General features: G+C 36.4%; 3 protein-coding genes across 3 annotated transcripts; all 3 read right to left on the bottom strand.

Moving 5' to 3' along the window:
• Nucleotides 1-669: 669 nt before the first annotated feature.
• Nucleotides 670-1,617, bottom strand: LOC139017917 (olfactory receptor 8J1-like). The gene has a single exon (XM_070426533.1). It carries the CDS (start codon nt 1,615-1,617, stop codon nt 670-672), a length of 948 nt encoding a protein of 315 aa, XP_070282634.1.
• Nucleotides 1,618-7,658: 6,041 nt separating this feature from the next.
• OR8K1 (olfactory receptor family 8 subfamily K member 1) lies at nt 7,659-8,609 on the bottom strand. The gene has a single exon (XM_070426532.1). The coding sequence runs from the start codon at nt 8,607-8,609 to the stop codon at nt 7,659-7,661; it is 951 nt and encodes a 316-aa protein (XP_070282633.1).
• Nucleotides 8,610-13,591: 4,982 nt separating this feature from the next.
• OR8K5 (olfactory receptor family 8 subfamily K member 5) lies at nt 13,592-14,533 on the bottom strand. The gene has a single exon (XM_070426531.1). It carries the CDS (start codon nt 14,531-14,533, stop codon nt 13,592-13,594), a length of 942 nt encoding a protein of 313 aa, XP_070282632.1.
• Nucleotides 14,534-25,911: the final 11,378 nt, after the last annotated feature.

Raw genomic sequence — 25,911 nt, 5'->3', positions numbered from 1 at the left:
CTTTTGTTCACTGGTTTATTTTGTTCATTAGATTCCACATACAAGTGAGATCACATGGTATTCTTCTTTCTCTGAATGGTTTGTTTCACTTAGCATAATAATCTTCAGGTCCATAAACTCACCAGTGGTTTATATTTTTTTTATTCAAATGATATTAAGAAAGAGTTAAGAAGTTTTATTTTAGATATACTTGATAGTTTAATTTTGTTAACTTAGTTATTAAAAGGATTTTAGCCATCTTTCATTACAATTCTTCAAGATGAAACAATCTGTTATACCCAAAGATATCCAGGAATTTTAAAAAAGCAAAAAAATAAGAAAGATTGAATGACTTACTTATCTAATCCACATTTCATTGCTCAGTTTTAACTTATTTATTTTCTTATTTTTCTCCTGACTCCCAGAAACATTTATTTCAATCTGCATACCTGCTTAATCCTTAGCAAAGTTATTGAATAATCCTTAGCAAAGTTAGTGAATAACACCTAGCTTCTGTATTAACCACATAACAATAAGACCTTTAGTTTATGTTTTAACTCCTAAATCTTGGCCCCTTTTAACTCCAAGGATTACTTGGAAACCTGTGAGTCAGACACCTGACCTTTACTTTCTCTGACACAGTGGCAGCCTATCTTACCCATCTCTTTACTCACCTACAGAGCTCTAAAATCACATTGATTTAAAAGAACAGAATACATTTGTCAGCAATCTCTTTAAGGCAGCCTTCACATCCTTATTCCTCAGGCTATAGATCATGGGATTCAGCATGGGGATCACAAGTATGTAAAACACAGAAGCCATTTTATCAGTGTCCAATGAATGGCTAGTTCGAGGCTGCAAATATATGGATAGTAGTGTCCCATAGAAAACTGTGATGGCTGTCATATGGGAAGCACATGTGGAAAAGGCTTTTTTCCTTCCTTCGGATGAACGTATCCTTAAAATGGATAGAACAATGTTGAAATATGATACTAGAACTATAGTCATGGAACAAACCAAATTTGTAGCTGCAGATACAAAAATGACTGTTTCTGGGAAGTAAGTATCAGAGCAGGACAGGGCTAACGGAGGGACAGTATCACAGTAAAAGTGATTGATCACATTGGAAGAGCAGTAAGACATAGAGAATACAGAAGATGACGTCACAATAGCTGTGGAAAAGCTATAGGCATAAGTGAGTGATACCAGCAGAAGGCAGATCTGGCGAGATAAAACCACCATGTAGAGCAGGGGGTTACAAATGGCCACATAGCGGTCATAGGCCATCACGGCTAACATGGAAACCTCAGCTACAATGAAAACCAAAAACCCTCCCAGTTGGGTGGCACATTCATAGTAGGAGATGGTTTTCTTTCTTACTAAAAAGTTGATCAGCATTTTAGGGGCAATGACAGTAGAGTTGCCAAGATTGACGATAGCCAAGTGCCGGAGGAAAAAGTACATGGGGGTCTGAAGTCGAGAGTCAACACTGGTGAGAGTGATGATGCTCAGGTTCCCAGCCAAGGTCAGCCCATAGATGACCAGGAAAACAAAGAAGAGTGGGATCTGGAGGTATGGACTGCCCGAGACACCTGTGAGGATAAACTCAGTGACCCAGGTGAAGTTTTCAGGAGCCATGAATGAGTTTGGGAATTCATCTGTTTGAGTAAAAAAGAAATGGTTAGAAAGGTTAAGGGACTGCCATTAGATGGCAAAGGCAATTTCTTAGGTGAGATATCATGTAATCATGTGTGATTCTAACTCAGTTATTAATAAAGTTTCTAGATCTAATAAATAAACATTTCATTCATTTGAGAGAGAGAAAAAGCAAGTCCAGCAATTTAAACAGATGCTCCAGTATTATAAATTTTTGAGGATTTACTCCCTACAATCTTATTAAATTATGAGGATGTTACTACTTTGCAAACAAACATTTGAAGCCATGATTCATCTGATGTCTCTTGTATTGAATGGAAGAAAGGCTAGAGAAATAGTATGTCCCCAATTAATTGGAAATGTCTTCTTATGATTTCTTCACCCAAGACTTCTTGCTTTTTTCCCCTTCAGAATAGGTGATTCTAATAACTATTCTGCCCCATTTTTTATTCTGTCTTCTATAACTTCTACTAATTAGCACTTTGAACTTGCATATTCTACCATCCATACCTGTTAACTGCTTTTCTTACTTCTCATCTTAATAACTCAGTCAGAAATACATGAAGGTATGTCCACAGATCTATTTTTCAGGTTACTGATTATCTTTTTAGCTTAAAAAGATTATTTCTGTAAAAAATCTATGGCTTTTGTAATTCAATCCACTCTGCTTTACTGGACACAACTTCCTTTTTTCTCTTTCATGACTCTTTTCCTTCTTGCCCCTCAAGTTTATGCAAATCCTCATATTCTTTCCACTGTTTTATTATAACCTGTAATTTTATTGATATAATTTTATAACATTATTTTAAAATTTTATAAAACATTTCCCACCTAAATTTTTAGTTAATCTTTTTCTTAATATTTATTTTTTAACATTCTCTTTTAGGTCAGTTACAGATTTGAGGGCAACCCTGTAAATGAACATTTTCTTCCTTGGTTTTATTCTTTCCTTGAGAAAATTATAAAGTTTCTGTCCTATCTGTGCCAGGCCAGCACAGCCAAGGATTCAATGAGCCTGGTCGGGGGGCGGCGAAGGATGTAGAAAAGACAGACAGAGAGAATAAGCTGGGCCTAAGTGGATCTTCCTGTGCCTGGCTGAGGCCACAGAGAGAGATCCAGAGGCAAGCTGAGCCTTTATTTTATAGTCAGAGGTAAACAAGGTAGTGGTCACCATAGTTACAATGTTCTTGTGAGTTTCACTTGTTTTGGCAGCACTTGCTGCATCTCCCTCAGCCATTAGCTTCCCAGATAAGATCTAGGGAGCTTCATAAGGTCAAGCCTAATTATACTAAGAGGGCTGTGCCCTCTAAGCTGGGACTTGTTTGTGGCTTTGCCAACAGGTCAGTCCGAGGCTTAATCCTATACCCGCTCCCTACACTATCAAACCAGGAATCAAGCCTTGCAGTGTTTCACCTCAAATAGGAGCCCTTTTTTTTGAGGTCTCCTCAACTAAATCCTTTGCAGACTTTTTTGACTATCAGATAGATGGCGTATCACTTCATTGATGACATTTTATGCTTCTGTACATATATTTCCTGTATGTTAGCAGATTGCATAGAAAAGTTTTTGAGAGAACTTGTGATGGATGGTTACATTCTAAAAAAGGATTATCATTTGGAGTTTAGGTAGTTGTACGGTATATACAGTTTTCTCTCACATCCTATGAAACATGCAGTTTTCACTTTAGCTAATAATTCAGAAACAAAACTTTGATATAAATCACCTCAGTGAGCAAAATTCCATAGCTTCAGTAGTGATATAATTTAAGTACATAAGATGTAATAATGTTAGCTTTCATTTAGAAACATAAATAGCTGATGATATTTAAAGCCTTGTATTCTAAACATGTTGTAAATATTGGAAACAAGCCTTACTTTTAATAGTGTATTATTTGATTGTATACAACGTCCATTTCTTTTGAAAATGAAAGTTGAGTGGATCAGTTTGAGGAATAGTTGGGATCTTTTAAAGGCCATTATAGAAAAATAAGATACATATTTTCTACCCACCTGTAATGGAGAGTCTGTGTCAGCTTCAAGTGAGCATCTGTGTGGCTGTGGCAGTAGGAGTTTACGGGCTCTATAAACCTTTGAGACCCCAACTCTGAGGCACTGATGACTCTAGGATCCCCAAGCTGCCTTTTACATCTTTGGGGAAGATGCCGCCTGGGATGGTTCCTTAACTAGATCTCCCTCTAGGAGTTCAATCAGATGTTCCTTGAATCTCCTCTGTGGCAGTCTGGACTTACCTTAATAAACTTACTCATGTATTATTGCCATTTTGAAGGTTTATCATCACACAATGAAAAAGATAAGTCAGTAAATGTTAGTATCCTTTCTTGGAAAATTAAAAAGAAAAAATACTACATGGAAAAAAGGTTTCAATGCTTAGCCTTTTCTCAGCATTTTTTTCAAATTACTATGCACATACATGAAACATTTATTAAGATGTGAAAAATCCCTATTGTTTATTTTAGAAATGAAAAACAATACTATATCCTGTTATAGAAGGCTACTTACTACAGCATTTTTTAGAGTGGCAAAAGAAATAAAAACATACAAACAAAAAATTTCCAACGAAGAATGCCCAAATACAATGTGACTGAGCTGCACTCCATAATAGTATGTTGATATTAAAAAAAGCTAAAAGAATAAAATAATGCTTATTGGCCAAAAAATATGCTAATGATAAATTCTCAAGTAAGAAAGTTTCAAGGAACATGATGTATTACAATTTTTTTTTTTAATCACAGAATTTAATTTGCTTGCTGTTACCAATTTGTTCAAATCTGGCCCTCTTGCTTCCAGAGAGAGCATGAATGCAGACCTTGAGTTCCACAGTTACACTGTGGAGAATTGTCTAAATCCATGAACATCAAAATCTTGAATCAATCAGTCATAGAATATTTAGTACAAAATAATCCAAATGCCATTCAGTTTTGTGAATTTTGCCAAAATGAGAAATCTTGCAGTATCTCATTTTTTCCCAGGTTTAAAGGTGTATTTTTTTCAAGTGAAATCACACAGTAGTTGTCCTTTTGTGCCTGGCTTATTGCACTTAGCCTAATATCCTACAGGTTAATTCATTTTGTAGTGTGTGTCAGAATTTCTTTCCTTTTCAAGGCTGAGTAATATTCTATAGTATGTATTCACTACATTTTATCCATCAGTAGACATAAGATGCTTCCACCTTTTGACTACTGTGAATAATGCTGCCATGAGTATGAATGTACAAATATCTTTGGAATTCTTGCTTTCAAGTCTTTTGGGTAAAATACCCAGAAATTGAATTTTGGGTCATATGATAAATCTATTTTTAATTTTTTGAGGAATAGCCATTCTGTTTCACAACAGCTACACCATTTTACACTCCCACCAACAGTGCACAAGGGTTCCAATTCTTTCTCATTCTGGCCAATACTAGTTTTTTACTATCTTATCTAATAAAGAGGGAATATGCAAAATTGACTGTCATGCTGTAACTGCATTATTTTATTGTTTTAGTTTTTTTTTAATATCAGCATACTATTGTGGAGTGCAAGTGGTACCTCATTGTTGTTTTGATCTGAGTTCTATTTCATTGGTCTATATGTTTTTCTTTATGCCAGAACCACACCATTTTGATTACTGTACTTTTTAGCAAGTTTTGAAATCAGGCATGGTGATGATACCTCCAACTTTGTTCTTTTTCATCTTTGTTTTTAGTATTCAGGGTTTCTTGAATTTCTATATAAGTGTTAAAGTGGATTTTTCTACTTCTGAAAAAAAAATCACTGGGATCCTAATAGAGATTACATTCAATGTGTAGATTGGTTTGGGTGGTATGCACATTTTAAGAATAAATCTTCCAGTTAATGAAAAGGAATGTCTTTCCACTTATTTGTGTCTCCTTTAATTTCCTTTAGCAATATTTTATGGTTTTAAATGTACAAGTCTTCTACCTTCTTGGTTAAGTTTACTCTCAAGTATTTTATTCTTTTTGATGCTATTATAGAGGGAATTGTTTTTGTAGTTTTCTTTTCATATTGTTCATTGTTAGTATATAGAAATGCACTGGTTTCTGAATGTTGACTTTGTATCCTTCAACTTTAAAGAATTTGTTTATTAATTCTAACATATTTTTTTGTACAACACAGTTAACTTGCTATTTAAAAACACTTTTTAAATACCATTTAAAAATTCTACAATAAATATATTCTCATTGATACAAATTCAAGCAAGCCAGAATAATATAGATTAAAAAGTGAATGTGTACCCTTCATGTCCACTATTCCTCCCTCCCAACCAATTGCACTCTGCTCCCCAAAGGTAACTGCCATTAACAGTTTGGTATTTGCTCTTCCATGTTTAGTTCTTTACTATAACATTTTTTAAATTCTGTCCTATATGGATGATACTGGAGAATGCTATTAATATTATTTAACTTTACTCATAGATTGTGTAAAGTAATGGAAGTAATAGAATTTGACAAAAATATATATGACCAAGTTTTTGAAGTATAGTATAAAAATGTTGGTCAAGAAAATAAAATTCATTCATAACAATAAATGTGCTTAGGGACAGGATCTGAAGCTAACATGGTAAATACAATTGATATGATTAGATAATGCAATTTTGTATTTCTTTAGTTTGTTCAGTTTGTTTTATTCCATTTTTTAAAAAAGTTGAAAAATTCAAGTTTTATTGAGATTACAATTGATAACAATTATATTTATTTTGGGTGTACAATTTAATATTTTGATATACAAATATATATCATGAAATTATTATAACAATCAAGCTCATTACCATATTTATCATCCAAAATTGTTTATCATTTATTTTGTGGCAAGAACACTTAATCAACTCTTAATAAAATAAATTCCAATACATTCCAAAAAGGGGAAAATAAATAAAATGCATGGATTTGAAATAAAGAGACCTTGGTTCACGTACTGGTTAATGTCCTCACAACTATTACTTGGAATATGACAATAGATTGAAAAAAGCATGATTGAGGTAATGTATATATTTTTAAAAATCTAAATAATGCCATTTGAACAACAAGGGGAATACTAAGATGTGAGGAATCTATACATTAGCTGAGTGGGACACAATGTGAATGAAGCATCGTGTTACCTGAGTCCATGCAAAATATTGTCTCTGTGCACACGAGCTCATGAAGGAGACAAAATAGACATGACTGAAAATGCATTTCATCTTTGCTGCTACTGCTATAGATTGTTCAAAATATTGATGTCATTCCAGCAAGTGGCCAGTTAATTCATTTATCATGAGTTTTCTAATCCAAAGTGAGCTTGTGTACCAGGAGGCTTCAATAAGCCAAAGTTAGCCACAGTGTGAGGACCTGTCAAAGGTGACTTTTTTCTTTTTTGTGGTTCCTAGTGAAAAAAATCTTCCCATATACCCACCGTATCCTTGAGATAAAAGTTATTAACTCAATCTGATTTGAAAATGTTATTCTGAGGTGGCATGCTTTATATCCTATATAGCCTAGGTTCTTTTAAAAATTAGTTATTGGCGTGATAATGGTTAATAAACCTAGATTTCCTGAAACAGTTTGTTCATGCTGTGTTATCATCATTCACACATTTACTTACTTTCTTGCCTCCTGTCTTCACTGCACATTCTTCTTGGTTTAATCTTATTTATCTTTAATATACAGTGACTACTATGAAATATATATTACTATTTTTTTCTGGTTAATTTTACACTATTTTAAATATTTAAGACTTTTTTATGTTTACCTCTGCAAGTCTGAATTCAAACAAAAATTTTATGTGATTTTCCTTATTTCTAAATAATTTCAACTCTGACCTTGAAAAATAACTCAGAACTTCGATTATCTGGCTACAATATTTATCTGATTGAAGTGAAGAAGACTACAGGGAGATATCAGAGAAAATGTTTTATCCAGAAGAAGAAGAAAACTTAGCCTGGTAAAACATTTCTAACTTTTGATGCTGTAATTGGACTGACAGAACATTAAACAAAGACCCACCTTTGCCACTGAATATTAAGATTTTAAGTAGGGATTTTGCATTGATTAGTCAAAGTTCTTTTTAGTGCATCTTTTACTTCTTTGTTCCTTAGGCTGTAGATCAATGGATTCAGCATTGGAATCACCAGGGTATAAAACACAGAGGCCATTTTATCAATATCAAAGGTATGGCTGGATTTTGGTTGCAGGTAAATAAACAATAAGGTCCCATAGAACACGACCACCACTGTCAGATGGGAGCTGCAGGTGGAGAAGGCTTTGTACCGCCCCTCAGTTGACTTCATTCGGAGAATAGCTACAAGAATAAACATGTAGGATACAAGAACAATCAAGAGGGAGGAGAGCAAATTACAGCCTGAAAAGATCAAAATAATCAGTTCTAGTTCCTGTGTGTCAGAACATAGCAGGGATATTAGAGGGAGACAGTCACAGTAAAAATAACTGATGATGTTAGAGCCGCAGAAGGACAGCCTAAACAACTTAATTGTGAGAAATAGCGACACAAATGTACTGTAGAGATAGGGAATGAGTACCAGCACCCATCGCACTTTCTCTGCCATGATGACCACATAGAGAAGAGGTTTGCAGATGGCAACATAGCGATCATAGGCCATTGCTGATAGAATAAACAGTTCAGTGATAATGAAAATCTCAAACAGTGCCAGCTGGGTGGCACACCAATTGTAGGAAATTGTATTTTTGTGCACCACAAAGTTTGCCATCATTTTGGGGCCAATGACAGTGGAGTAACCAAGATCAGTAATGGACAAATGTCTAAGAAAAAAGTACATGGGAGTATGGAGCTTGGAGTCCAAATGGGTCAAGATAACCATGCCCAGATTTCCCAACACTGTGATCAAGTATATGACCAGGAAGATTCCAAAGAGAGGTGCCTGCAGCCCAGGGCTGTCTGTGATCCCCATGAGAATAAATTCAGTCACCTTGCTCACTGCAGTATGATTGTGTTTCTCCATATGGTTCTTCTAGGTAACCTGTGTAAGGTAGGAAGTCAATACTTTTATTTGAGATGCTATCTTCTACGAGAATTGAATACATAATGTATGAGATACAAAGACATTTTCTTGGTCTTAAATTATAAAATAGAGACTCCTCTTCCCATCTGGCCAAAGCTTTGCATATCTACATTCATATTGATTATTAGCTTTTTTGATTGTACCATAAGTTTCTGACAATAATTTTTTGATTGATAAGATATCCATTTCAATGGCATCCATCTTGAATAAATGTATTGCAGCTGCACAAGTAGAGAGACAGGCTGCCTCATCTCTAAAGTTCCCATTTACAAAGCCCTGGGTGACCTAGGTAACTTGCTGCTTGAATAACCCTGCTTTTGCCTTCTTACACTTTGTCTCAGTGTTGGCTCTGGTAGGAAATACCGGAGGCTTGTCCAAAGAGGAAGGCCCAGGTGTGTGCCCGCAAGCATCCCTAGCTGACAACATCACTATTGATAGTCTGAGACTGATACAACACACACAGTCACTGAAACTTTGGTAAAGGGCAAACTTTAAAGGGGCAAGATATTTTGAAGTGGTTGTTTTGATATACTAGTAGCTATTATGAGCTCCTTTTTTGATCCAAAGTCATCTGAAGTATGTCAAAAGACCTACCTATTCTATTTCAGCTTTTTCAATATTTGAAGTAATTTGTAAACAAATATAGGCACCTAAATCATAATCTTTGCATTATTGACAATCACCATGTCTCTTTAAAGTAACAAGACAAAAGGTCTTCTAAACTGTTGGTGGAGTGATTGAGAAAAATCTGTAAAAGTATTGAAATATATATATATATATATATATATATATATATATATATATACTTTTCACTATAAATTCAGCTTATATACTCAATACAAAATCTAAGGCCATGATATGTAAATTTTAGGATTTTGTTATTGCTATCTTAGTCCTTATTTGGCACATCTGTTGTTTCTGCCTATGGAAACACTTCTAATGATTTTCTAATCATATATCCCTCTTTGCATACAAATGACTTGGTCATTCTGATTATTCATGAACTCTTAGTGAAGAGACATGGAAAGAAGAATACAAATGACTATCAAGCACCAATAAAGAACGCATTGTGTGCTAAGCACTGTTCTGAGCACTTTACATATATTAACTCCTATGGCCCTCACAATAACTGTAGGGAGAGCACAGTATAACCATATCCATTTGAGAGTCACGGAAAATGAGGCACAGGGAGGGAAATAAATTAGGCTCGGTCACTCAGATAATAGATGGTGAAGTCAGGATTCAAATAAAGTCATGATGTCTTTGGAATATATTTTTATAAGCACAATGCTTCCTTTATATTAAAGTCACCCTGAATAGATAGGAAATGAAAAGCGGACAGAAAGGACACTTCATAAATAAAAACAGACAAAAACCCTTGTTACTATCGATGACTGAAGCAGTACATATATTGGAAAACTAAGATGGTGTAAATGTATAGGGCAGAGTGTCAGGTCGGTCCTGCCCATTACTCCTATCGATGACAGATATGTATAGTGCAAAGAAAAAAGACAGCTTTGCAGATCATAATGCCCTTCACGATCTTTGGTGATAATTCAGTTTAAGCTGTTTGCTTAAATTTTCAAACCAGTGTTTTCTACTCACCTGAGTGGAGAGTCTGCTTTGACTTCCTACTGTTTTAATCACCAGTTGTTGGAGAACGTATTTAAGTGTTTTTCTACCCTCCTGACACTCATTTTGTTAAAGTTTTAATCTGGTAAAAGGGTTGCAAGTAATTACCCAAGGGAGAGAGCACCCTGGATTTATGTTAATTATTCTCAGAATATCCCATTAGGAAAAGTAAAAAAATATTTCTTACCTGTGTCTAACTAAAAAAAATAAATATGCAATATCACTACACACCATAATTATAAATATGCCTTTGTCAGTATCTGGGACATTATACACACATACACACAATGTGTGAGTCAATGAAATTGACTTCTTAAGAAAATGATGCAACATTTGATTGCCATGAAACAATGTCTTTTGATTTGTATCTGCCAATAAATCAGTAATAAATCTTTTCTTCAGCTGATTAGGAAGTATCTTTCATCTTTATCTGTTTTTAAGGATTTTTCTTTATCACTGCTTTTCAAAAGTTTAATTGTGACTTGCTTGGGTTTAATTTCCTTTCGGTTTATATTGCTTAGAATTGTCTTAGCTCCTTATATCTTTAGGAGTATAGTTTTTTTAATGAAAATAAATTGGGAAGAAATTTTTTTCAAATATATTTTTATTATTTCAGAGAAGAATGGAGAGGGAGAGACAGAAACATCAATGATGAGAGAGAATCATTGATCAGCTGCCTCCTGCTCCCACCCTATGGAGATTGAGCTCACAACCAGGGCATGTGCACTGACCTGGAATTGAACTGTGAGCCCTGGTTCATACGTCCACGTTCAACCACTGAGCCACACCTCCTACCGTCCAAACGGCCACTATGATGTGCACTGACCACCAGGGGGAAGACGCTCAACGCAGGAACTGCCGTGCTGCAGTAACTTGGCAGTGGCGGTTCTAAGGTGATGCACCCCAAAACCAGAGAGGAGGGAGCCCAATTCCTTACAGGGCTACGTGATTCCACCTTCGGCCATGGGTTATATTGTTGCTGGGGCACTGTCAGCCCTGAATCTGGTTTACTGCACACTTGCATTTGTGTTCCACACCCTGTATGACAGCAAGTTTGCAGAGTGCCCTCTCGCTCTACGGGACCCCTCTGGGGAAAGTCAGAGAGTGGGTTTTGGCTCGATTTCTGCAGGCCAGGCCGATGGACCCCACATGCCAGAGGGACCCTGCTCACTCTGTAGATGCCCTTTGAGCCATGGCGCCACCCAGGTGTGGCCAACCATGGGAGGTTGGCACCAGTTCTTGTCCAGCCCATCTCACCCAGTCCTGCCCCACCGGCCATCTTCTAATTAATTTCCCTTCAATATGCACGAATCTGTCCACCGGGTCACTAGTTGTATATACCGAGTAGCCAGATTATTATGACTGTCCAGATTATTGTGACCACCCCATCAGTACTTCATCGACACTTCCAAAAATACTGAATATTGAAAACTTCCTAAGCAAATACGCTCAAGGTTTTATTATTATTATTACTTTCATAACTAATTCACTTCATTGTACTGATGGGGTGGTCATAATAATCTGGCCAGTCAGTGTCTATGCAACACCCCTTTTTTATCCCCATATCTATTGATGGGCACTTGAGTGGCTTCAATAGCTTGGTTATTGTAAGTAACCCTGTAATGAACATAGAGGTGCATTTTTTTTTAAATTTGTTTTTGGATTTCTTCGGATATATATACCCAGATGTGGAATTGCTGGGTCATAAAGCAGCTCCAGTTTTACATTTTTGAGGAACCTCAATACTGTTTTCCATAGTGATGGGCTTTGAAGTGGATGCCTCTTTGAAGTTGATATCTGGGCATCCAAAACCTAAGTCAGTAACTTGCATAACAAAAATAAGATTGAAAACAAACACAAATATCAGGGCTCACACCACAAACATACACATCTTTTAAAGTCTTCGCCTGATAATTCCATCATCACTGTTATTTCAAGATCCATGTTAATCATCTCCTGAGTAAGATGACGTGTTCCTGCTTTCACATATGTCTAGTATTTGTGATTGGATCGTGACTTTTGTGAATTTTATGTTAATGAGTGCTGTAATGTTTTTGTGTCTTCCTAGAAAACTTCAATTTTTTAAACAAGGATCAGAAAGCTCTTTTTGAAGCTGATTTTCAAACTATATAAGTAGCAGTCTTAAGTAACTTTTATTTCTGAGATCTTTACATATATTATTAATTCTATATTATAACAAATAACATATTATTTCACTTGTATGTAGAATCTGAAGAGAAAAATAGATGATAGAGAGATTAGACTGCTGGTTGCCAGAGGGAAGGAGGTTTGGGGGGCTGGGTAAGAAGACTGCTGTCTTGAATAAACACATTTCCAGACACACAATTAGATAAACAGCCAGGATGTGTCCACTTATTGAGGCTTCCTACCTGTGTGACCTCTGGAATTTTCCAGCTTACAGTTCTCTGAACATTCTTTTAACAACCTTATGGACTTTCACTGTAGGCATGCCCAATATAGGGTTCATCCACAAACTCAAGATCTTGTTATAGAAGAAAGGATGATCAATAAGAGAAAGAGACGATGTATGGGAAACAAAGAGCAACATGCCAGAAGTATGTCATCATTATCTGTAGTTACTTTAAATGTAAATGAGTTAAATTCTCCAAAGGAGAAGTTTAAAAAAATCATTATCCATCTATATGTTGTCTGCAAGAAACTTACTTTATTTACCCTGTTGTAGTAGGTTAAGAAAACAGATTAAAAACAAAATTGAAAAGGTCCCTAACTGAAAAATAATGACAATAAAAACACAGAAACACATAGTTTACTGAGGTAGAATTTAGTAGGTGTTCCAAATGAGAGAAATATTAACATCTATGGTATTACTAAAAGAAACCTTAAATCAAAAGCAAGAGCCTGGCTGGTCTGGCTCAGTGGTTGAGCTTCAACCTATGAATCAGGAGGTCTCAGATCACTTCCCAGTCAGGGCACATGCCCTCAGTAGGGGGTATGTAGGAGACAGCTGATCTATGATTCTCTCTCATCATTGATGTTTCTATCTCTCTCTCTCCCTCTGCCCTTCTCTCTTTGGAATCAATAAATATATATATATATATATATATATGGCAAGAAATGCCAAGGAGGAAGTATCATTTGAGATCTAAAATATGAGGATTAACTTGGCTGACTATTAGGGAAACAATCTACTTGTACATTATAATTAGTTTTGCTCTGAATTAAAAAAAAGAATGCAATTATATGTATTAGAAATAGTAAGTGACGTTTGCCTTTATCAGAGTTATTAGAACAATATTCCATATTGAATATTAAATACAAAGTTTACATGGATTCCTAAAGACCCTTTGGAAGGCATTTTTTACCTCTTTGTTCCTTAAACTGTATATCAAGGGATTAAGCATAGGGATCACTAAAGTGTAAAACACAGAGGCCATTTTATCAGTATCAAAGGAGTAAGTGGATTTGGGCTGTGTGTACATAAATAGTAGAGACCCATAGAATACAACCACCATTGTCAGATGAGAACCACATGTGGAGAAAGCTTTTTTCCTGCCCTCTGCAGAATGCATTCGAAATATGGTAATCAGAATGAGAATGCAAGATACCAAAACTACCAGCAGGGAAGAAAGCAAATTAAGTGCTGAAAATAATATGATCAGCAATTGTATTTCTTGTGCATTTGAACAGAGCAAAAGTACCAAGGGCACATCATCACAGTAGAAATGATTTATGACATTAGAGCCGCAAAAGTTCAATGTAAAAATCTTAATAGTGAACAGTAGAGCCTGAAAGATACTGTACAGGTATGGAATACCCACCAGCATATGACAGCGTCTCTGGGACATAATCACATTGTAGAGCAAAGGGTTACAGATGGCCGAATAGCGGTCATAGGCCATGGCTGACAAGATGAAAAATTCACTGATAATAAACATAAGGAAGAAAGTCAATTGGGTGGCACATGCATAATATGAAATGACATTTTGATCCATAACAAAATTCACCAGCATCTTGGGACAAATGACAGTGGAATTGCCAAGATCAATGAAAGCCAGGTGTTTGATAAAAAAATACATAGGTGTGTGTAGGCGGGAGTCCACCTGGGTCAAGATGATCATGCCCAGGTTGCCTACCACTGTGATTGTGTAGATGATGAGGAAGGCCATGAAAAGTGGAACCTGAAGCTCAGGCTGCTTTGTGACTCCCATGAGAATGAATTCAGTCAGTGATGTTAGATTCTGTTGACTCATTGTGTCCAGATAGCTTTGCAAAGAAACAAAGAGGTTATTAGCTTTCATGTAGTGTCACCTAAACATAATTATAATCTTTGTAGGCAGATTTTAAAAAATCCTATATAATAAAAGCCTAATATGCTAAGTGTCCAACCATTTGTATGACTGTTTGACCAGTTGCTGTGACACACACTGACCACCAGGGGAAGACGCTCCAACTGGTAGGTTAGCTTGCTGCTGGGGTCTGGCCAGTCTGGACTGGGTGAGCTGGGCCGGACACACCCTGAGGCCCCCATTCGGTCCCTCCCTGGCCCCAATCATGCACCAGTGGGGTTCCTCAGCTTGGCCTGTACCCTCTCGCAATCCAGAACCTCTCAGGGGATGTCAGAAAGCTGGTTTTGGCCCAATCTTGCAGGCCAGGCCAAGGGACCCCACCGGTGCATGATTCTGTGCACCGGGCTTCAAGTTTTTCATAATAGGGGATAGAAATAATTCCCACATCTAGTTTTAAAATTAAGTGATAGAATCTTTTACTTTCTTAGAGAAGTGATGCACATGAAACACACACTGTTATGACAGATTAAACTCTAACTAGAGTCAACAATGATTGGAACATATCCATTGATTTTTTAAAAAGCCATATGCATATTAGAAATATTTATTTCACCTATACAATGACATCACAATTTTTCTTTAGTACACTTACATTTCTGTCTGGGAAGTCTTGTGGAATTTTGATTTTCTAAAAGAGAGACAGAGATAATGTGAAGTTAATGAAGTTTAAGATTTTAGGCCCCTCATTTGCACTTTTAAAGATCTAGGTGGGGCCTTAACAATACACTCACAAAGTGATGTATTTGCAACTTTGTAAAAGTTGCAAATGTAAGATATTTTAACCTGAATCAAGCACACTTTCTCTTTCCATTCCTACTTTGACTCCATCATATTCAACTAATATCATAATGCATTGGCGAGTGCACAAACATTTGTGGGGTCCAACTAAGGAGAGACTGAGTTAATAATACCTTATCTGATATTTAGTAGGTGTATTTATGAAAGCCAAATTTATCATTAGTAATGCTATCTATTCTGGTGTTGGAATGGCTTCTAAGAACTCTCTTACTACCCAATATGCTGAGATATGTCTAAAATTTCACTAATAAAACTACTACATTTATACTTTTATCATATTTGTGAGTACTTGTTCATTGACAACTGAAATTTAAAATTTTCTTCCATTCTAAATAAATATTCACATTAATGCCATCATTTACATGTGTAACCTTTTTTCTTTTTTAAAAAAGAAAAGCTTCAAACTTGTATGAGCTTCAAGAGGCATAAGATCTGGATCCATTTCTGCTAAAATAGTAGTTAATATCAATATTTAGGCATTTTGAATATTTAATTTTATATGCTTTCTTTCCTCTAATATGCTATTTATATGCATTAATTTATTCCTCCCTTGTGAATATGATAAAGCACATAAAGCATTTAAAATATTTATATGAGTAATTATTGAATCTCATATTACTGTCACTTTACTTCTTGAATTGTACAATGGAGTACATATAGAGTATAACGCTGTGATTTTCAAATGTTTCCATGGCAAGTCCTGTGCTCTTCATTTCATGAAATTTACATGGGAAGTCAGGAAAACAAAGTGGAACTGCTCTGATTGAAGACAGTGAAGCTCCTTTAGCTCAACCCACTCGTGTTTACTTCCTCTCACACTGAGTTTCTCTTCAATGAAAATCTGGAACTCTGCAAGTATTATTTTCAATTGGAGTTCAAAATATTTGGCCAGTCAAAACACAAAATAGAATTATGTAATGTAATTAATGCTCAGCTTTAGACTGGCCAGCTATCAGGTAGAAACTCCTGGTAGCTTGGCACAAGGTCCAAACCGACAGTTAAGAGCAGCTGAGTCGGGAGCCACCCTCTGGCTGTTGGCAGAATTCTAGGAATCTACCGTTTTTTTGGTATCCCTTTAGCCAGTATGATCCAAGGATTAGTGAATGGGATGGGCAGCAGGAGGCAAATGTGGAAATTCGTGAGCCACTTCTGTTCCGCTTTCCTAGATCAGGTTGTCTGCTGTTCCCGCCTTGATCTCACTCTGTTTTGGGGTTCTTTCCTCTTTCACAAATAAGAACATTTGTTGCAGGGCCTGCTATTGTGGGTTTTCCTACAGAATAGGAGATGCACCGGATTCAGCAAAGGAATTCCAAATTCCAGCACCAATCCCCTCATGTTGAAGTCTTCAATGCTTTGCTAAGAATTATTCTGGTGTTGAGTTTAGCTCCATTGTTAGTGCCAGTTATTCCTCTCTCAGAAGATATCTAGATTCTTTCGCCCTGCTCATTTTTTTTTGATATTTATGCTTTAATTTTATTGTGATAAGAATACTTAATATGAAATATACCCTGTCAAAGATAAATACAGTCAGTGTGTAAAGCTTATTCTGAAAAACAAACTGAGTAGCAGGCAGCCAGTAGAGGAAAAAAGCAAACAACTAAATAAATATACAAGTTTATCATTAGAGTTTCTCCTTACATATAAAAAATACATATCTTATAGTAAGAGTATTTGTAGTATATAAAGTATTGCATGGGTAATACATGTATAAAATACATTTTCCCCACAATTACATTGAATATTTTTTATTTTTTAAAATATATTTTATTGATTTTTTTTTTTTTTTACAGAGAGGAAGGGAGAGAGATAGTCAGAAACATCGATGAGAGAGAAACATCGATCAGCTGCCTCCTGCACACCCCCCATTGGGGACGTGCCCGCAACCAAGGTACATGCCCCTGACCAGAATCGAACCCTGGACCCTTCAGTCCGCAGGCCGACGCTCTATCCACTGAGCCAAACCAGTCACAGCACATTGAATATTTTTATATAAAATAATATTTATCAAATATTACATAACATTAAAATTATTTGTTGTTTATCTGTAATGCAAATGTAATTGGGAATCCTATATTTTATCTGGAAAGCTTAACATCTTTACTTGCAATATCTAAATGCCACTATTGACTTTCATAAGTCAAATGAATCTATGATATTTAGTTAAGTCATAGTATTTAAGGCCCTAAAAATACCATTCTGTGCCAGGGAACCCCAGCTAACAAAGGAAATAATGAGTTTTTGTGATATTTTAGAATCAGCTGTGAGTAACCATAAGCGTGTCCATACTCAGAAGCCAAGAATAATGGGAAATTACCAACACCATGGTGATAATCAAAGCACAATTCCAATCCACTCACCTCTAATGAAGAATGGGATTTCTGTCTCCTAAGTTACTCTTACCTTTACTTTAAGTGGGGAGAATTTAGGCTTGTCCTTTTTTGAGATGCTCCCTGAAGAAGTCACCTGTAATTGAAGCTAAAATAATCTGAGAGACTTTTAAAATTCTACCTCGTGGTGCCTGCTAATGACCCAGAGCACCCAGTACATTCCCTAGTGAGAAAATGTGAGGGGCAATGCCAGGGAGGAAACTGAAAACAGCAGAGATTACCTGAACAGTCCCTGGAGGCCTGCATGATGTAAAGGTGCTCACTCACAGAGTCAATGATTAAAGTAACTATGGAAAATACTTTGACATAACTTTATCCCAATAAAACCAGCATTGTTCCAAAAATCGTGATAAACTTATAAATGACATTGCATAGGATTTTTCTTTGAGTTAATTAATGAAATAAAAATATGGGGTAGCCACTAGGTTAAAAATATATCACTGATATATTCAGGGGACATCAAGCTCAGATAAACCATGTAATTTGCCCTAAGTCACATGATTCATAACTAGGAGATTGAAATGAATGCCTTATCTTTAAATGAGTGATATATATGCCTTTTTCTTTCATGTGACAAACCTGTAACAATAATTGTAATGCAATATATTACTATAATGATTACCTTGACTGTAGTGTTCCCTGACTTGAGATCTCAGCACTCTTGGATAATGTTCAGTACAACCTCATTGAGAGAAAAATCTAATATAAGATAGTATAATTCATCTCTCATAAATGTCACTCATGCCCTCCTCCTCTATGACTTCCATATGTGTAAGAATTGAGAATTTGCATACAGTTAAACACATATCCAAGTCATAGAAGTTTCTAGCTTCTTCACTATATCCTCAGCATTCTATGGTTTCTTAGCTGTGACCCTTACTGCCTTTACAGACTTCCTAGTGATCAATGGTCAGTTGCATCTCCTATGAACCTAATAGCATCTATTCAGGTGATCATGGAAATATGGGAAAGTTTTTTTTAAACTTTCTTTTTGCATATATTTTATTTTTTCCCCTTCTTTATAGGTTTCATTTTTTAAAAAATTGCCAATAACAGCAACTTTTCCTGTACGAGGCAGAAACTGAGTTGGCCAGGCTTGATGTCAAAATCAGGGGTGATAAAATAGATAATAATGCTGCCAGGAGAACTGAGGGAGAGAGGAGAAAAATAAACAAGTAAACATTGTTATTGAACCCAAGTTTGTGTGCCAAAAGCTATGTGAAGCTAGAAAGCAAAGCATTGAATATGCAGCAAGGCAAGAGTTTATTTAATGAGGCAGACAAACAGGAGCTGAGAAGGAGACCCAAATAAGCCTCCCTGAACAAGGCTTGAAGCAAATTTAAAGAGGAAGATGAGGAGGGGCTATACATATTCTTTAATTCTAATTCAGGGGTCTGATTGGATGGTCTTGGGACTAAGCTATCTAGAAGTAAGAGATGCAAAAGCGGGCTGGACAGAACAAAGTGATTTCAATCTAACAGAGTTTGATTGGTCAGTCCTACACGTTTCCACATTTGGTCTGGGTATCTGATCTTCCATACTGGTGGACCTCTCACTTTCTGGTGGGCTCAGATGGCAAAGAGTGGCACCTCTTGTTACTTGAGTTCCATGGTTCCACTCTGCTTAGTAGTAGGTTCATTTGGCTTCTATCTGCACAGACTCAGGTTCCATAGGTGTTCGCTGGTGTTGGGTACTTGAGGAGGGGTGGTGAGCTGCTTCCTGTTTTCTGTAGGATACTTAAAAAAACGGTTAGTGGCTGGCTTCAACTGGCTTCCTCCAAATAGTTACTTATTATGACTGAATCCTCCTGCAACTGTAGGCTACATTTGTTTCCCATAGGAAGACACAGCTTCTTTTTAACTAGCTAGGTTTTTACACAGGTATTCATATTCACTCATTCATTCATTCATTTATTCTTCCTGATCCCTTGCTTAGACCATTGTCAATAAATTAGCCTATAGCCCTTGTCTTTTTGGTAAAGGATTCATTTATTTTTTCCCCCTTTTGACTTTTATTTTACAAAGCATTTTAAATGTATTTATTGCTTTCTATAGTTTTGATTATGGAGATGTTCTTTCTCATTATGTTTTACAATTGGATAGTAAATTCATCTTTAGCAGGACCTTTTCTGTGACAGTCCTGAAAGGTCACTCTGGTAGCCACAATGTGATCAACTCAGACCATTGTATGTAAATATATATATTAGAGGCCTGGTGCATGAAATTCGTGCACTGGGGGTGTCCCTCAGCCCAGCCTGCACCCTCTCCAATCTGGGACCCCTTAGAGGATGTCTGACTGCCGGTTTACGCTCAATCCCTGTGTGATCAGGCCTAAACCGGCAGTTAGACATCCCTCTCACAATCCGGGACTGCTGGCTACTAACCACTCGCTTGCCTGCCTGCCTGATTGCCCCTAACTGCTTCTGTCTGCCAGCCTGATCACTCCCTAACCGCTCTCCTGCCAGCCTGATTGACAACTAACTGCTCCCTTGCTGGCCTGATCGTCCCCAACTGCCCTCCCCTGCCAACCTGGTCAACCCCAACTGCCCTCCCCTGCTGGCTTGTTCACCCCCAACTGCCCTCCCCTACCGGCCTGATTGCCCACAACTGCCATCCCCTGCCGGCCATCTTGTGACGATGTGGGGGTGGCCATCTTGTAACAACATGGGGGCAGCCATTTTGTGATGATATGAGGGCGGGAGGGCCACCTAGGCTTTTATTACTATATATGTATATTTGTTTACTTAATTTTTAAAAAATTGACTTTAGCCTTAGCCAGTTTGGCTTGGTGGATAGAGTGTCGTCCTGTGGACTAAAGGGTCCCAGGTTCGATTCCGGTCAAGGGCACATGCCCAGCTTGAGGGCTCGATCCTCATTGGGGCCATGCAGGAGGCAGCCAATCAATGATTCTCTCTCATCATTGTTGTTTCTATCTCTCCCTCTTCCTTCCTCTCTGAAATCAATAAAAATATATATATATTTTAAAAATTGACTTCAGAGAGGGAGAGAGGGAAAGATAGAAACATCAATGATTGGCCGCCTCCTGAACACCCCACACTGGGGATTGAGCCTACAACCCAGCATGTGCCCTGACCAGGAATTGAACCTCAACCTCCTGGTTCATAGGTTGATGCTCAACCACTGAGCCATGCTAGTCAGGCGATGTATATAAATGTTTCAGCTCAAAGCTTCTTCACTTATGCAGACAGCAAAATCCAAAGTTCACCCACATGAGGAAAGATTGTGGCTACTGATTCCCAGATAAGACTTTTTTTTTTTCTTTCTTTTTTTCCCCCTAACAAGTTGCCAGATCATGTTGAGCAAGTTAAGATGTTTGCTGATAAGCAGATTTATTTAGTTAGGTTTTATTTTTTATTTTTTTAATATATATTTTATTGATTTTTTTACAGAGAGGAAGGGGAAGAGATAGAGAGTTAGAAACATTGATAAGAGAGAAACATTGATCAGCTGCCTCCTGCACACCCCCTACTGGGGACGTGCCCGCAACCAAGGTACATGCCCTTGACTGGAATCGAGCCTGGGACCCTGCAGTCCGCAGGCTAACGTTCTATCCACTGAGCCAAACCGGTTAGTGCTAGGTTTTATTTTTTTTTAAGGCTTTACCCATGGATATGTTTTACTGATTCTTTAGAGAGAGAGGAAGGGAAAGAGGGGGAGGGAGAGAAAGAGAGAGAGAAAAACGTGGATCAGTGACCTGGGATAGGACCCCCGACCTAGGTAGGTGCCCTGACTGGGAACAGTCTTTTGGTGTACTAGATTTATATGTGAGGAATTCTGTGTTGCTCCTGGACCTAAAAACTTAGCAGTTTTTTGAATAATTTGAAACTCAGTAATAAAATTTTGCAAATGCCCCTAGGAGAGTCATGGTGTCAGTGTCCATGTTTTTGATTTTTTTTCTTTTGAGAACAATAACAATTTTATTTATTTATTTTTTATTTATGTGTTACTACAATTGCTATAGTATGTGCCCGGACTGGGCCAGAGATCCACCCTGCAATCAAGGTATGTGCCCTTGACGGGGAATGGAACCGGAGACCCTCATTCCATGGGCCACAGCTCTATCCACTGAGCCAAGCGGTCAGGGCTTGTTTGTTTGTTTTTGAAATCCTTCTCTTTCCAGTGCAGAGCACAATGTCTAGCTTGTCCTTATTCTCTAAGAAGTATTCATTAAATAAATGAGAATATTTGAGCTAAACATAATAGCTGATAGGGGTAACACATGGCCATTCAACCAGTTAGATAGAATGCAGAACTGCAATGTAAATAGAAGTGTGTAGAAGTGGTGGTAGGGTTGTTACTCTCCAACTTTTTAGAAATAATAGCCATTATCAAGTTGAATTCCACCTAACCCGTTTTTTTGCCTTACAAGCTCAGGCCCAGTTCACATTATATCTTAATAAAATACTTTCCAATTTATATAAATTTTTTACAATCAATATTTCTGCTGTTTTCTCACCCTTATCTGTATGTTGCCTTCTATTTTTTGAAACATTTTTCGTATGTTACAGATCTTAGGGAAACCAGGTCCACTGAGACACTTTAAGACAGTCTCTAGAGAAACCAGAATGCAACCCAGAGTGTAATTTTCGCCGTTGTTGTTGTTTTAGTGTAATTAATGTTTGAACAGCGGGAATTCTGGTCTCATTCGAATAAAAACAAACCATATATATAAATACATACTTGTTTCTTCTCTCAGTTTTGTCCTCATTGAAGAAAGAATTATAGATGTAACACCATTGTTACATTGTTTATTTTTCAAAATTATGTTTGTTTTGTGTTGTTTTACTTGAGATATATATGTATATGTATATGTATATATATATATATATATATATATATATATATATGTATATATATATATCCTGAGTGGTTCAGTTATCTGCCATTAAAATATTGATTATCCTTAATATCAGAAAGTATATTAACTAATTTTATTTCTAAGAAGAGAGTAAGAAAACTTGGAGATGGATATGAGCATTCTAAATAAACTAATACCCTAAATTTTAAAGTATCTTTGGTAAGTTAAATTCATTGTTTTTAATGTCTTACTACTTATTTTGATTTTATATTTATCATTCATTCAACAAATAATAGAAAATTTTAAGTTTGATAGAATCTTATCAGTGTTTTGATTCTTAAAGTTCATGGAATTTAAGTTTATATCTTTTTATATAATTCAGTTTACAGTGTTGCCATCAAATTTAGTTGCTAAAGTTACTAGTTTTATATTTTGGTGTTAATTTAATTTATAATACCTTTTAAAAATATTATTTCCTTAATGATAGTTTACAATAAAATTCATATCTATAAGTGATGTTTTATTAACTGAAAATTTTCAGTTAAGTCTTTAAGAGTAGTTGAAGGAGCATGTGTTAGATCTATGAATAAAAGATGCAGTTTTGAATATTGTGGGATGTGTTCTTCCATATTGTCAAATATGTTGGTAATCTTTAAATAGCATGTAAGATATTATAAAAAAATATAGATTTTTAGAAATATGACATTTAACTAGGCTAGTTTGTAATTGATAACTTGAGATATCCATTTGATACAAAAATAAACAAAAAATAAAAATAAATAGTGCTTATGTATTGCAGAAATGCTCCAGAAAAAAAGAAATAGTACAATTACAATGGTTTAAAAGTTTGAAGCTGATCACCTTGTACCAAAAGATACCACACACTAAATATATATCGCTATTCTATCTAGCTATATTTAATATAGTTATGCAACTTTCTATCTAGTTTGCTAAGTAATGAATTTATACTCAAAGAACAGTAAATCTTTAACTGGAGTTGTTATCTTCAATCCTCTCAGCAATTTTGGAGAAGTAAATATAATTATAACCTGAATCTGGGAAGTTAAATAACTTGTTTAATGAAATAAAACCAATTGTTGTCAGCAATGAGATTTGATCCAGGATTAATGAATTCCTAACTTCTTGTCATTGTGGCAATTGAAATGTTTTAATTAAAATAGATAAATGGTATAAATTATAGATATATCAATATCATCACCATTTGTTTATTGTAATTTCTAAAGTGACACTCTAACTAATAGAGAAGCATATTCTGAAACAAATATGAATAGTTTTGAATATAAAATATAAGTATCCAACCATCCAATGGAAATTGCAATTTTAGAAAGACTTAAATTGTTTAAACTATGTATTATAGGATGAAAAATAGGAAGAAGTATCACAAAAAATTTGTGAATATATCTATGTATATATTTATATTCTAAATGAGTGTGCTTTTAAATTTTTCTAAAATTATTTGAGATCTCAGGAAACGCCTCCATAATGCTCCAGATATGCAAGATGTGGGATTCTGTGTCCTAGGTCTCAGTCAGTGACCACCCAGGGCTGGTCTTTTACCAGGAACATGAGGAAAATTGTCCTGGAGCAAGAATCCTGGATACTTTTAGTAGGTATCAGGCAAGATACAGGCTTTTGTTTCATGAGTTTCAGAATGAGGTGTTGGCACCCAATATCTCCTATGGTCACAAAAGCCAGAATCCTTGGCATTTTAAATGTCATCACTCTAGGTACTGAGCCTCTTACTTCATGATGTGGCTGTCCAAGGTAATGACCCTGTACATCAATGCCATATATAACTTCAAAATAAATATAATTTTACAGGCCCTTCTCGTTAAATAATTTTCTACTTAAAAACAAACAATAATTCAGAAGAAAATATCATAGAATAACTATCTATCTAATCTACTTATACAAAAACCCTGGGTGGTGTTCATCACGACCAGAACCACGACTAAGCGAAAGGAAGTCAGTCCTGAAGGGGTTGTCTTGGCAATGGCTGTGCCCTCCCCAGAGCTGTTTCCCGTAAGGGCGGGGTTTGAGGCAGGAACCTGCCCTGGGAGTGTAGAGGCATATCTTTATAAAGTGTGCCGCACCAGCACAGCCAAGGGTGAACCTGAGTGGGGGCAGCTGAAAGGCTTAGAAAAGACAGACAAGAGAATGAAAGCCAGATCTGGGTGGGATGCTGCTTCTCTGAGAGACAGCGACCATGCCCTCAAACGTGTAGTTATTTTATAGCAGATGCCACGAAGCAAAGTAAGGGCGAGACCAAGATGTTTACAACATTCTCCTAGGTTTCAATCCTACTCAATTACATGCACCTGAACGCTATCAAGCCTACATCACTCAGGCATGTGGGGCCACGTGTACCATAGGTTCAGGCTTACAACTCAGCTGTTGGCTATAATTGTGCTGGGAGGGCCCAGCCCTCCAAGCTGGGACTTGCACGTGGCAATGAGAGGACTGTGCCCTCTCATCAGTCCAAGGCTTGAACCTGTCCAAAACACTGTAGCAGCTCCCCACAATAAAGTTTTAATTCTTTTTCTTTGTTACTAATGTTGTGGCCCCACCCAATAACAAAGAAACAATTTCCAGAGGATGAGGCCCAGGAATCAGGATTTTAAAAAGATTCCCAGGTGATTCTAATGTGCAGCCAAGGTTGAGAACCACTGCTATAGATAATATTAAAAATATATCTAAACGTGCAATTCTTTGTCCAAAAAATGAGAATGTTCAAAAATTAAATGAAGAAAATTTGGACATACTCGATGGAGATTTTCACACATATTTGAGTGATGATTCCATTGATTTCACAGATGATGCTGAAAAGGAAAATTTTCCCATTGAATTTCTTAATAGTATTACTCCTTCAGGAATGCCATGTCATAAATTAAAATTGAAAGTGGGTGCAATCATCATGCTATTGAGAAATCTCAATAGTAAATGGGGTCTTTGTAATGGTACCAGATTTATTATCAAAAGATTACGACCTAACATTATTGAAGCTGAAGTATTAACAGGATCTGCAGAGGGTGAGGCTGTTCTGATTCCAAGAATTAGTTTGTCCCCATCTGACACTGGCCTCCCACTTAAATTGATTTGATGACGGTTTCCCTTGATGCCAGCATTTGTGATGACTATCAATAAATCACAAGGACAAACTCTAGACAAAGTAGGCATATTCCTACCTGAACCTGTTTTTGCACATGGTCAGTTATATGTTGCTTTCTCTCGAGTTTGAAGAGCATGTGATGTTACAGT

Source organism: Myotis yumanensis, unplaced genomic scaffold, assembly GCF_028538775.1.
Source record: "Myotis yumanensis isolate MYYU_CA2020_CCGP unplaced genomic scaffold, mMyoYum1.0.hap1 SCAF_10, whole genome shotgun sequence".
NCBI classification, from domain to species: Eukaryota; Metazoa; Chordata; class Mammalia; order Chiroptera; family Vespertilionidae; genus Myotis; species Myotis yumanensis.
The sequence above is the reverse complement of the archived record's forward strand: the minus strand, read 5'-3'. Positions and strand labels throughout refer to the sequence as shown.

Coding starts and splice junctions, on each gene's coding strand:
- LOC139017917 (XM_070426533.1), bottom strand. CDS start 1,617: ATGGCTCCTGAAAACTTCACCTGGGTCACTGAGTTTATCCTCACAGGT.
- OR8K1 (XM_070426532.1), bottom strand. CDS start 8,609: ATGGAGAAACACAATCATACTGCAGTGAGCAAGGTGACTGAATTTATT.
- OR8K5 (XM_070426531.1), bottom strand. CDS start 14,533: ATGAGTCAACAGAATCTAACATCACTGACTGAATTCATTCTCATGGGA.